General features: G+C 40.4%; 1 protein-coding gene across 3 annotated transcripts in view; it reads right to left on the bottom strand.

Annotated features, from left to right (window-relative positions):
• Positions 1–12,671, bottom strand: part of LOC134793516 (5'-3' exoribonuclease 1) — a 28,735-nt gene that overhangs the window by 9,138 nt on the left and 6,926 nt on the right. For all 3 annotated transcript variants that reach the window (XM_063765100.1, XM_063765099.1, XM_063765098.1), the window contains 17 exons: positions 12,432–12,536; positions 12,076–12,130; positions 11,883–11,964; positions 10,375–10,567; positions 9,637–9,810; positions 8,452–8,563; positions 7,543–7,721; positions 6,937–7,106; positions 6,429–6,578; positions 5,807–5,874; positions 5,114–5,328; positions 4,481–4,610; positions 3,781–3,908; positions 3,015–3,196; positions 2,069–2,267; positions 1,175–1,434; positions 413–565 (listed from right to left, as the gene is read on the bottom strand). In XM_063765100.1, the coding sequence (XP_063621170.1) occupies positions 413–565; positions 1,175–1,434; positions 2,069–2,267; positions 3,015–3,196; positions 3,781–3,908; positions 4,481–4,610; positions 5,114–5,328; positions 5,807–5,874; positions 6,429–6,578; positions 6,937–7,106; positions 7,543–7,721; positions 8,452–8,563; positions 9,637–9,810; positions 10,375–10,567; positions 11,883–11,964; positions 12,076–12,130; positions 12,432–12,536 (2,555 nt within the window). The remainder of the gene's footprint in view (positions 1–412; positions 566–1,174; positions 1,435–2,068; positions 2,268–3,014; positions 3,197–3,780; positions 3,909–4,480; positions 4,611–5,113; positions 5,329–5,806; positions 5,875–6,428; positions 6,579–6,936; positions 7,107–7,542; positions 7,722–8,451; positions 8,564–9,636; positions 9,811–10,374; positions 10,568–11,882; positions 11,965–12,075; positions 12,131–12,431; positions 12,537–12,671) is intronic.

Below are 12,671 nucleotides of genomic sequence, written 5' to 3' on the forward strand. Positions count from 1 at the left end.
GCACTCTGGTGGTACAACATTGCAGTATATTAAGCTAAGGCTAGGTATCATCGGAGGTCTACAATCGAATTCCCGAAACCCCGTAAAACGGTAAGTCTTAGTTTCATATATACGTATAGTATAAGGGTATTAATTATTTATACTGTGCTAGTATTAGTACGGAGAGTGTATTAATGCGTTAGCTATCAGTAACTGCCGATTGAATTTGAACCTTAAGATTTGGCAGTACGTCTTTAACGCAGATACCACCGGCGAACGTGACTCAGAGTGGTATTCCATATGTTCAATATCTTGCTCCATTGTGCATTTGCCTCTCATATTTTGCTTAATGAGAGAGTGAGACGCAATGCACATTGGCCCAACATATTGGACAGATGGAATACCACCCTCAGTAAATAAGATAAGTTCATACCTATAGCTAGCGAACGCGGAGTTGTGTCCGTCATCTCTCCGCAACAGATTAGGCGTCTTGTTCGTGCTCTGCGTCTCTTGCGCGCCGGCGACGGTCACAGCGTTCCTCAGTTTGCGCCCGTATGATATATTCAGCATGTTCGTTGGTAACATCCTGTGGAATACATGTACTCTAACTTAAGTTGTTGTTGATAAAGTCGCGTGACAACTGTCCGAATATCATGGACCAGGACCAACAAGAAATGGAAAAAGAACCTTAAAGCTATAATGGTAAAGCTCAAAATATCTCACCTATAGAACCTATGCTCTTCAATCAAACAGCTCTTCAGGCGAGGCACCCGGGAAAGGCTCATCAAACATGACTTGGTAAGTCGGCTCAGCATTCAACTTGTCAGCCAATCGCACGGTATTAGACTGCGGCGGTTGGTACACAGTGGTAACGCTGCCTTTAGCTCCATAAGGACCAGGTACCACAAAAAATGGAAAAAAGAACCTTAAAGCTATAATAGTAAAGCTCGGAATATCTTACCTATAGAACCTCTGATCTTCAAACAGCTCTTCAGGCGAGGCACCCGGGAAAGGCTCATCAAACATGACTTGGTACGTCGGCTCAGCATTCAACTTGACTGCTATTCGCGAGGTATTAGACTGCGGTGGTTGGTACACAGCGGTAATAGTGCCCTTGTTTTCATACAGACCCGGTTTCACAAAATTTAGGAAAAGCTACCTTAAAGCTATAAGAGTAAAGCTCAAAATAACTTACCTATAGAACCTATGCTCTTCAAACAGCTCTTCAGGCGAGGCACCCGGGAAAGGCTCATCAAACATGACTTGGTAAGTCGGCTCAGCATTCAACTTGTCAGCCAATCGCACGGTATTAGACTGCGGCGGTTGGTACACCGCGGTGATGGTGCCCTTGGCTCCGAACGGAGCCGTGATGCTGCGAGCCACGCAGACCACGCGGTCGTACATTTTGAAGTCCGCTTTGGGGTCCGGCTGGACGTTTCCTTCGTGGAGTTCCGGCTGTGGATATTGGTTTTGGTAAGATACAAATATTCTGGGTTAGTTTTACAGTAAGTAATAAGTATTAAACATTAAAAACATAATTTTCTATGGCTAGCTTTTTAAGAGGTTTCGATGGGATACGTCAAACATCGAATTGTGTATTATGTTTTTGACATTACTAATCTCACATATGCGTCAGCCACCATATTCAATTCAAATTCAAAGTATATATCACACAATACTGTGTTCCGAGTACAATCCATACTTGGTCTTAACTTTTTTGACGCCGATGACGGATATATCCGCACGGGCCGGTCCAACGCTGAAGACGGATTAATCCGTCACTGACCACAGAGCAACATAGACCTACGTGCATATGCATAAAGTGCAACTTCAGTTTTGACACTTCAGTGACGTGGCGTTAGACTCGTTAGCGCCACTTGCACCATTACACTATTCCGGGTTAACCGGTTAAACCTGGAGTTACTATGGTTACCAGTACAATTTGACACTGAGTTAACGGTTTAACCGCTTAACCCCGGGTTAGTGGGATGGTGCAAGTGGCCCTTCGAGTGACAGCTTTTGTGTTTGACACGGCGTCGAAAAGTTTAATACCCGTTCTTAATTCATATTTAGATTTCAACTCTCTCACCTTATACAGAAGGTTCCATTTCACATGAAGCGTGACCGTCTTCTCATTGTCTTTGAGTTCGTGTAGTTGCTTGTCTAAAGAATTGAAGAGTGCCTTCATCTCTTCGGGTTCGAGAGCATCTGAGCCACACTCACGCCGCGCAGCGCTCGAGTGTGGCTGGGCCTTCAGCCATGCTTGGACTTCTTGGGGCTTCTTTTCCCTAAATAACAATGTTTTATAGTTCCATATTCACTATGTTTCTAATATTTTAAATAACTTATTATGAATATATGACTAAAGACGCTTTCCAATGGGATTTGGGTACATTAACCAGCCTGTTGCTATCTCTATTGCACGCGAATAATTATAGTGCTGTCACGCTCCCACAGCACAGTGACATTGACAACTGGCATCATGGACATGCGACAGCAATATAATTATGCGCGTGCGATAGAGATAGCAACAGGCGGGTCAATGTACAAAAATCCATGTGGATAGCGTCTCGTCATAATACCTATTCATAATAATAAACACTTGCTATAACGCAACTGTAGACTAAAAGCGTAGTAAAAATGAATTGGATCTATCTACTTACAAATATTTGTAAGTGTATAGTGTACAAATTAAACTTAATCACTTTAGGGAGAAAAAAAACCGTACAAGTGCGAGTCGGACTCGCCCACCGAGAGTTCCGTACTTTTTAGTATTTGTTGTTATAGCCGCAAGAGAAATACATCATATGAGAAAATTTCAACGGTATCAACGGCTATCACGGTTCATGCCAGCCTGGTGACAGACAGACAGACGTACGGATGGACAGACGGACCGAGGAGTGAGGGGTCCCGTTTTTACCCTTTGGAACACTAAAAAGCTTTCTTCATCTACCTAGCGTTATCCCGGCCTTTGCCAGGGTCCGCTTTCCTACTTGCATTCACACAGCAACTTAATATGAGTCTGTAATGCTCACCCCACTTCGTTAGGCCAGATGTCGCTCTCGAAGAAGATATCATTATACATGGACTCTGCTAGCTTGTCGAACAGCTCAGGGAACTGTTGCTCGTAGCTCTTGACCAGGTCAATGCAGCGCTGGGAGTATAGCCACGTGTTTGAGACGGGGCAGCGACGAGTGTAGCCGGATACTTCTTGGTTCTAGAATAATGTGTTATTTTAGTTTAGCGGGGTAAGCTCGGTTTTCCTAGAATAGCGGTGCCGTCATATAGCGGCCGTCTCCATACAAAATAATACGGCTAAATATGGATGTCGTAGTATTTTGTATGGAGACGGCCGCTATATGACGGCACCGCTATCCTAGGAAACCAGAGCATTAGTGACAGACAGGAAATTATCTAAATAAATGTTATGAGACTAACCTATTCGTTTTCAGTAAGCTTATATTGCAGGGTGGCTAAAACATAATTGCATTCCAGTTGCCAGGGAGGTTTTTTTCGCGATTTCGGGGATGGTCCCATAGTAAAATTTGCTCAGTATAATCCCAAACCCCCCCTGGCAACGGGAATGCAGTTATTTTTAGCCACCGTGTACATTGCGTATAGCTCTTGAAAATTAGAGACGCAAATAAAACCAATGAGAAATGAATACACAATAAAATCGGTAGGAAAACAAGACAGCTAAACTTAAAATAGCACTGACAGTTTAAGAATAAGACTAGGAAATCCCGGTTTTCCCAGTCTTATGATATATCATATAAATCTCAGTTTCTTTTACAACCTTACCTTCTTGTTGAACTTTAAATTGAGTCCGACGTTGACTTTGTTCTGTGTTTCGGTAGGCAGAGTGTTTCTTTGGCCAGAAACCACCAGCACGGTCCCCGTTATTCTCGAAAGGAACTGAGGTGATATTCCTGCAAAGAGAATGAATATTTTAAGGAAGAAAGTATATTTACGGGAAACACCATCCACGTATATTAATCGCGTCAATAAAAATAATGGGGTTGCCAGTTGCCAACCATATAACTAAGAAAATCTGTAAGAGTCTGTTCAATATATCTTTATTTGTTGACTTTTCGTCCGGTTTCCTGTTACGAAAAGTTTATGTAATTGTATGGCTTTTTATACTCTGGCACAGCGACTTTGTCAGTAGGAAAAGGCGGCAAATTTAAAAAATGTAGGCGCGAAGAGTTGACTGTTTCAGCAGTGGGGAGACACTCCTGACTTAAACTCGGCTCCGTTTGGCTCAGCATTGCTCCGAGCAATTATTAGGGTTGGCACCACTTGACGTCCTTTTGCGTGCACGAACACAAATAAGATAATCACTTGAATTTTGACAACCCTAAATAGCCGAAAGGGATAGTGCCATAAATTAGAAAGGGATTGCATGATTCGACCCTGAATCGCTGTCAAACTTCGGTCTTGTAGGAAGTGTCCTTTCTGTACGGTAGTACTATTACTTATTCTGTGGTTTCAGTATAGTTACCACAGGAGGCGGCGGCGTGGTTGGCGCTGCGGTAGGGGCAGATGTTGGCGTGCGCGACCGGCGTCGGCTCCGTCTGTTCCGTCACTTGCACCTTGATGCGCCCACTGCGGACTGCCTCTGAATCTACCACCTGGAACACGCACTTTCGCTTAGCTCACTACTTTTAGCATCTCCCTCTGTCACTCTAATTACGCCTTTGTTGGAGTAAAAGAGAAAGATCCCCGCAATTTGCGAAGTTTTCGCGATAGGCCCAGGGGTAAACAAATCGACTTTTTATCTTTAATACGAATCTTTTGCAAGTGGAAATAAGAGCAAGATATTGGCAAAATATTATTTAGTTATAATCCCTTCACACGATAAGAAGAAGAAGTGGAAATGAAAGAAACCCATGCTATTTATTCAATTTCAAGACGCTATTAGCGTCCTAGTCTCCACTAATAAAATTGCAAGATCAACTTTACATTCTTTAACATAGATAAAAGATTTGTGGCTGGCGTTAGTCATGGCCGTGTGACAAAGCGTCGAGCTGCAAAAGTCCATAACCACTTTATGAATGGAACTTATGCAGCAGAATGTACGTTTGCTGACCTCTTGTATAACGTGCTGAACCACTATAAGTATGCATTAACTTACCGTGGCCATGCACCCGTAGTACTGCCCCTGGGTGAGCAGGAACACGTTGGAGCCCACCGGATAGGCCTCCTGCGGCGTCGAGAACTTGCCGGCCTCCTGTATGACATGTTCGGACACGTCCCGGACCACGGCTTGGTACGCGTAGCCGCACGCGACAGAGCACCATTCCGGCTCGAATACCATTTGGGTGTTGTCTTGGATTAAGTATTTGTAGCCTGAGAACAAAAAACATACTAGAGGTTTACAGTTCACACTAATCACACTCTTGTCACCAAGCGCACTCTGTCTCATCATTCGTTAGTTATACAGAAAGTCTATTAAAATACCCGAGGTGAGACTCAGAGACCGATTGACTAAATAAATATTTAAAAAAAAAACAAGAAGACAGAAAATGAGAAAGAAGACTTGATAATGGGAACAGGAAATACAGAATACTTGCAGATTACACATTTTATACTTTTCACAAGTAGCTTTACGTTTTATTGAAATCTATACAAGTGATAAAGATAATGGAATGTTTTATTTCTGTGTCGTATGGAAGATATTGAGGTGTTAGATTATACGAGTACATACAAGGTAGAAAATATAGACCTACAGTAGGTATATATGTATCTAGTTAAATTATTTTTAATTGCTTTAAAGCAACAGACAATCAAGGCAGCAAGGAACTAATGGAGCATCATAATGACTTACCTTTCAAGTTAACAGCATGAATTATAACATTCACATTGCCCAGTTCAATTCCAAGGCGGTTTTGATTACTGAAAACAAAAGAAAACTTGCAATTTAATTAGTTACAAAGATTTCACAACCATAAAAAAAAGTAGTGACGTATCGTAACGTGTACAGAAGTCGTGCATAAGGCCGGAGCCCCACTGCTGCGCACGCTACATCCACGGCCCACGTTTAAATACAAACCGTGGGCAAGCCCACGAAATTTTGTATAGGAACGTGGGTCGTGTACATAGCGTGCGCAGCAGTGGGGCTCCGGCCTAATTGTTTTCCATCGTATTTCCTCGGAAACTTTCGTAATTGTCATGCTAATTCAGTCAATGTCAGTACTTTTTGTACTGACTGATATAGCAAGACACGTTGGTAAGTTTCCGTGAAAATACGCTGGAAAATAATTATGCACTACATCTGTACGTTACGGTTTTGTCATGAACTCATGATAATAGCCGTTCATATCAATAATAAAAGCCGTTCCGTACGTGATGGTATCACTCGATTTTTTTTACGTTGTACACAATATCATACTGTAGTTGGTGGTCCAAGTAATCTATTTTTTTCGCTTACAATATACTGAACTACTAACTGTTCTATGATCGTAGAACGTTCCGATATCCACTGCTTATGCAAGTTTCCGAAGTTGGACTCGGTGGTGTAGCTCGGCGTGCCGTTCACGTTGTTGTTCTGATGGTCGACGTGGTGGAGCCGCGTCTTCTCGTTTGATACCGAAATTACCCTAAAATATGAAGGTTTTAGGTTAGATCATGTTTATTTTCAATATAATTTGATTACTAACTTTTTACCTCTGGAATTAGGCATTAACATATAAATTTTTTTCATAACAGTAGTAGTTTATTTAGGTATTTGAAAGTTAGAAGTTTATAATCCAATTGATTTTCTACCCTAACACAAATAGAATAAAAACAATATATACGTTCGATCGTATGGAAAATATAATATGGATTTTATGACTATCGTATAACTCCCTTATTCATAAAATGTAACATGCCCGTGACAAGTCACAAGAGACATGAGATACGAATAACCGTATTTCCGCCAAGAGTACAATAATAAAGAAAAAAAAATAAACTCACTTAGCCTTAGTAAGATGAGGCCACCCCACCCAGATGACCTTTCCTAAGTAGTCCTGGGCGATTTTCTCCAACTGCTGCTCCGTGTTGGACTCCCTGATCAGTTCCACCATCATGTTTTCGTTGCGGGACGGCTGGTCGAATACCTTCACCTTACATTTCTTCAGGGTCGTCTGCGACAAACAATCATTATCATAGTTATTTTATTATACATAATTACATTGTATTATACAGAACTACATTTTATTATACATAATTACATGTTTAGAAAAATTACGTTTAAAATCTAGCAATGATCTACTAAATCCGCGCTTGTTCCGCGCTAACCAGGCTTATATTCTATCGAGCTTTTCACTAACACCAACCATCTTTCAATTTTGAAATGGTAAATTCACGTCATTTAGGTTAGTGGCGCCCAACCTATTACCAAAGGTACCTTGTACTTCAAGTGCCTCATGGTGGGGAAGCCGGGGTACATCATGTCCCGCTTGCATGCCTCGCTTCAGCACGTGCTTTGGCATGTCTAGTTCTTTCCGGTACACTTTCTCTGAGGCGTGGCAGTCTTTTGTTTTATAGGCACCTGGTGTTATCCCAGAGGTATATACTGACCTTGTACTTCAAGTGCCTCATGGTGGGGAAGCCGGGGTACATCATGTCCCGCTTGGCGTTCGGCAGCATGCCTCGCTTCAGCACGTGCTCTGGCACGTCTAGTTCTTTGCGGTACACTTTCTTCTCTACGGCGTGGCAGTCTTGGATGGCCGGGAAGTATTCTGGGGCTTCTACGGTACCTGTGTTAATAAAAAAATTATTACAATCTTAATTACTTTGTAAGGCTCGATATAAATGGAGGCACCATAGACGTGGCTATGTATAGTTTTAGTTACCTAAAGCGGTGAAAAGCGTTGACGACTGATCATAATAATAACACAAATTATACCCATTGTGTTGAACTGTTACAATTACAAATGCGGGTTCCTAACAGCAAAGACATATGTAACTTCGTATAAGACGAATAAAGTCTAAGGAAAAAACGTGCCTCGGAATTGAAGCAAAAGTCATTCTCGAATAGATGGCGCACACACCTTTAGCCTATCCTCGGCTAGATGGCGTGACGACACCGTTTCATATTTAACAATTTTAACACATAGATATCAGTGAATGAACATGGATCAAAATGATATAAAAATAATAAAATCATTTATCCATATATATACATTTTTTGATAACTTTATACGTTTTAATTTTGAGTTTTAGTCGTGTGTCGATAGATGGCAGTAAATTTACAGTGACTACAATATTTACAATGACAGGACCCCTCTATACTATCTATTCTTTTTGCTAACAGTTAACACAGTACATCCTCGGAAGCACTGGGCGTAAGGAGATCACTTACAAAGTCAGTCGTAGTGGACTGGTAAGTAGTCTTGATTTTCATTACCAGTGGATTCGTATTATAATATAAGTAACAACTGTTACCCCGTGAGTGTTGAAAGAATAAAACAGGATCCTTCTACTTACCTAAACTTTCTTTCGTCCAGTTATAGACAAGCATTGGCCCGTGTGTATTCCTATTCAACTCCTCCTCAGTCAGTCTTTGGTAGCATGGTGTCATGGCTGACAAAAGATTTACCTGCAACAAAATACGCATTAACAAATTTAAAAGTAACATAGCAGTGACCCATGGAATGGGCGAGAATTCATCTGTCAATACACTTTAAGCAATTAAAATTAGAATAAAATTTGACTGAACTAATCAACGGAATATAAGCAGGGCGCCCCTGTACTTTTGACCGTTGAGATACGCCTCGAAGTTCGTCTTTAAACTACTGTGATAAGATACAAAATTGACTGACCTCATCAATAAACGGTATAAACACTAGTCTCCCAGTCGTTCCTCTTGCCGTTGAGATCCGTCTCGAAGTTGATCGGATAACAGTGACTATGGGCGAATCTTCAAGTCCTAGGGTTCTTTGATATTATTCGACCTTAAGCAGTAGTGATAAGATTCAAAATCGACTAACCTCAACAATAAACGGTATAAGCACTACCGCCTCCCAATCATTTCTCTTGCCGTTGAGATCCGTCTCGAAGTTGATGGGGTAATAGTGGACTACGGCGGAATCCTCATGTCCTAGGGTTCTTTGACATTATTCGACCTTAAGCAATAGTGATAAGATTCAAAATCGTCTAACCTCATCTATAAAGGGTATAAGCACTACCGACTCCCAGTCGTTCCTCTTGCCGTTGAGATCCGTCTCGAAGTTGATCGGATAACAGTGACTATGGGCGAATCTTCAAGTCCTAGGGTTCTTTGATATTATTCGACCTTAAGCAGTAGTGATAAGATTCAAAATCGACTAACCTCACCAATAAACGGTATAAGCACTACCGCCTCCCAATCATTTCTCTTGCCGTTGAGATCCGTCTCGAAGTTGATGGGGTAATAGTGGACTACGGCGGAATCCTCATGTCCTAGGGTTCTTTGACATTATTCGACCTTAAGCAATAGTGATAAGATTCAAAATCGTCTAACCTCATCTATAAAGGGTATAAGCACTACCGCCTCCCAGTCGTTCCTCTTGCCGTTGAGATCCGTCTCAAAGTTGATAGGATAATAGTGACTATGGGCGAATCTTCAAGTCCTATGCTTCTTTGACTTTATTCGATCTTAAGCAGTAGTGATAAGATTCAAAATCGACTAACCTCATCTATAAAGGGTATAAGCACTACCGCCTCCCAGTCGTTCCTCTTGCCGTTGAGATCCGTCTCGAAGTTGATGGGGTAATAGTGGACTATGGGGGAATCCTCATCCGTCATCAGGTCATGGAATGGTGCAGGTAAGAGGTGTTTACTGGCTGATGGCAGGACGGCTAGAAGCTGCAATAAAAATGACGTTAATCAATGTTGTCATCGGAATTCACATTATGAGCAGGAATATAGTTATTTGTTATATTTGGTAAGAGACCACCAATGTAAAAAGAGAGATGTTACAAGTGAAACATGTGTATATGTGTGTCTGTCTGTGGCATCTCTTTCTAGATGGTAGCTCCCAAACGGATGGATCGACTTGAGTGTGGGTTTTCTTTAAATGATTTGTTATAGACTAGCGGTGGTTCTTAAATAAGTTTTTCACTGGCGCTTTTATAATTTTGTCAAGTTATAGGACAATAAGAGACAATTATAGTCTGTATGGTTAGGTATTTAAAAAAAGAGTAAACAAAATCTACCCTCAAATGGCTTCTTAAGTAGATAAAAACATTACATGATCAAATAATGTAGGTTAAAGTCAGGTCGTTCAGTGGCAGATCCGTGTGGTTTTGTATTTGGTTGGGTAATCAACTACCCGAAAATTTACAAATTATTTGTTTCCTTTAATTTAAGTACCTAAAGATACAGAGTATAGTTCCCAGACGCTACAAACCAGAAAAAAATGAAATGTACCTGTTCAAAAGGCTTGAAAGGCTCTCCCAGCTCGAACTCGATCTTCAGATCCTTAAAGCCCTTTATATCTGATATGTAGGGCGCGTAATGGTGCGGGTAGTACCAACACCAGGACGGACAGCCTTTGTAGTAGTAGAATAAATTCCATTGGATCGCTCGCACGTAGCCTTCCGCTTGGTCCGCTAATACTTCTCTGCGGAATTATTGATATGATTAAATATTGCAAGGGGTTAGGCTAGGTTTTGAGATGAGGTGAAATATCTCTATTTATATCACCCTCGATTCAAGAATGCAATATATAATATAGAATAGTGGAACGGTACAAAATTATTATATAGTACCTATTGTATAGTAATTACAGACTGAAGGGGCTCTGGGGAGGAATTTAATACTTTTAGACGGAAAACAGTTCGAGAATTGCATTTATTTGTTGTATGGAATTTAATGTTCTGAAATAATAGTAGATTGTACAACAGGGGCATAAAGTGACCCATTTATAATCGAGGCAATTTCAAAATAGTAGACGAGGGTAAAAATGGACATTTTCACTTCTCGTGCTCAAAAAGTGCACCTTTATGTCGTGCGTAGACGACATAAAATCGCATTTTATGCTCTAGAGCAGCGGTCGGCAACCTTTTTTTGCGTAGTTTTAGTAGCGTAGTTAACGATGAGTAAGTTGACGCGGGCCGCACTTTGTTAATATTTATGACTTTATCAGACATTGTCGTTTCTCAATATTACATAGCCAGAGAGGCTCGCAGGCCGCAAGTGACAGTTTCACGAGCCGCATGCGGCATGCGGCCCGCGGGCCGCAGGTTGCCGACCGCCGCTTTAGACAGGAAGTACCGTTTGTGCCGTTATGGACATTTATGCCCTTGTTGTACACTCTGCTTTTCACTTCGATTGCGAGGAAAATAAAACACATTTTCACGGCAATTTACACCACGAAATTGTCGTAAAGCGAAAGAACATAATACATAACCAATTCCACCCAACTTTTTAATTTTTTTTTTTAATTTTCAACATGTGATCGGAGTTTCAGACGCTTGGTTTTCTGCCAAGTCAAACATTTCGGAGCATTTTTGAACGATAATCGACTCCTATTTTATGTGATTTACTAAATTTAATGACAGAAAATACGGATTTCTAATAAATTGTAGCAAAAATAAAATAATATAACAAGTTTTGTCATCTACACAATTTTATTGCTCAGTAAAATTGTGCAATATGTTTTAACTGTTTGGCTGTTGAGACCGATTACCTTAGTCTTAGAAGAAAATTTTACTTTTATGCTCTAGAGCATAAAATGTGATTTTATGTCGTCGACGCACGACATAAAGGTGCACTTTTTGAGCATGAGAAGTGAAAAGATATTTTATTATTTTATTTTATTTATTTATAAGCCACAACAATAATTGAATTTTGAAATTAGTATTAGTAAATATATAGGTATAGATGATAGCCATCACTTTTTATTATTATAATAGAAAATATTCAGATATACTCACGCAGTGACAGCTGAATAATCTAACTTATTCATATAATAATCCTTCTTGTGAAGCTTGAATTCCATCTCAAAAGTGGCTTCCTCTGAAAAAATATCGCATTTATGTTGATATAGTTTGCACCAACTTGGCAAACGACATGTCTGCCTGCGTCATAATCAATATTTTCGAAGCACAATAAAACAATAATAGTTACCATCACTAGTTTCTTCGTATTCTTCATCTTCTTCATTGTCAACGTCATCAAAATACTATGAAACAGAAAAATCCTTTTAATAGCCAAAACATATTAACTTCTATAGATTCAGTACATACAGTAACTCTCGTCGACCCGTAAAAATTATCATACGAAGCACAGAAAATTGCTTGTTTAGAAGTCACACCTATCTGTCAAACCTGAGATAGTAAACCTTTAACTCCCAGCACTTCAAAATGTCAATATCCTCAGATGTTTTTTAGCTTTTCATACATTCAGTATGCCATCGCGTGTGCGATATGCGAAAGGATTTAATTTAGAGGAAATGTCAGGTGGAGGAAAATAAATTGACTTACCATTTCTTGGGTACGGTTGATCAACGCCTGCAAAGCGTCGTCGGGCGCATTCGCCTTTATGTCATCCACGTTCACGTTGAACGTGTCGTCATTGTTTGGTTTGTACTGAAACGGATAATTTAAATGTTGAACCTCTCATGTTACTTCATTTTTATTTCACGGAAAATGTCTCCAAACTTTCCCTATCAAGTTATACTAGTATAATGTTTGAAAAACTGTAATACATACATAGGATTTTTT

The sequence above is a fragment of the Cydia splendana genome, chromosome 9 (assembly GCF_910591565.1).
Source record: "Cydia splendana chromosome 9, ilCydSple1.2, whole genome shotgun sequence".
Lineage (NCBI taxonomy): Eukaryota > Metazoa > Arthropoda > Insecta > Lepidoptera > Tortricidae > Cydia > Cydia splendana.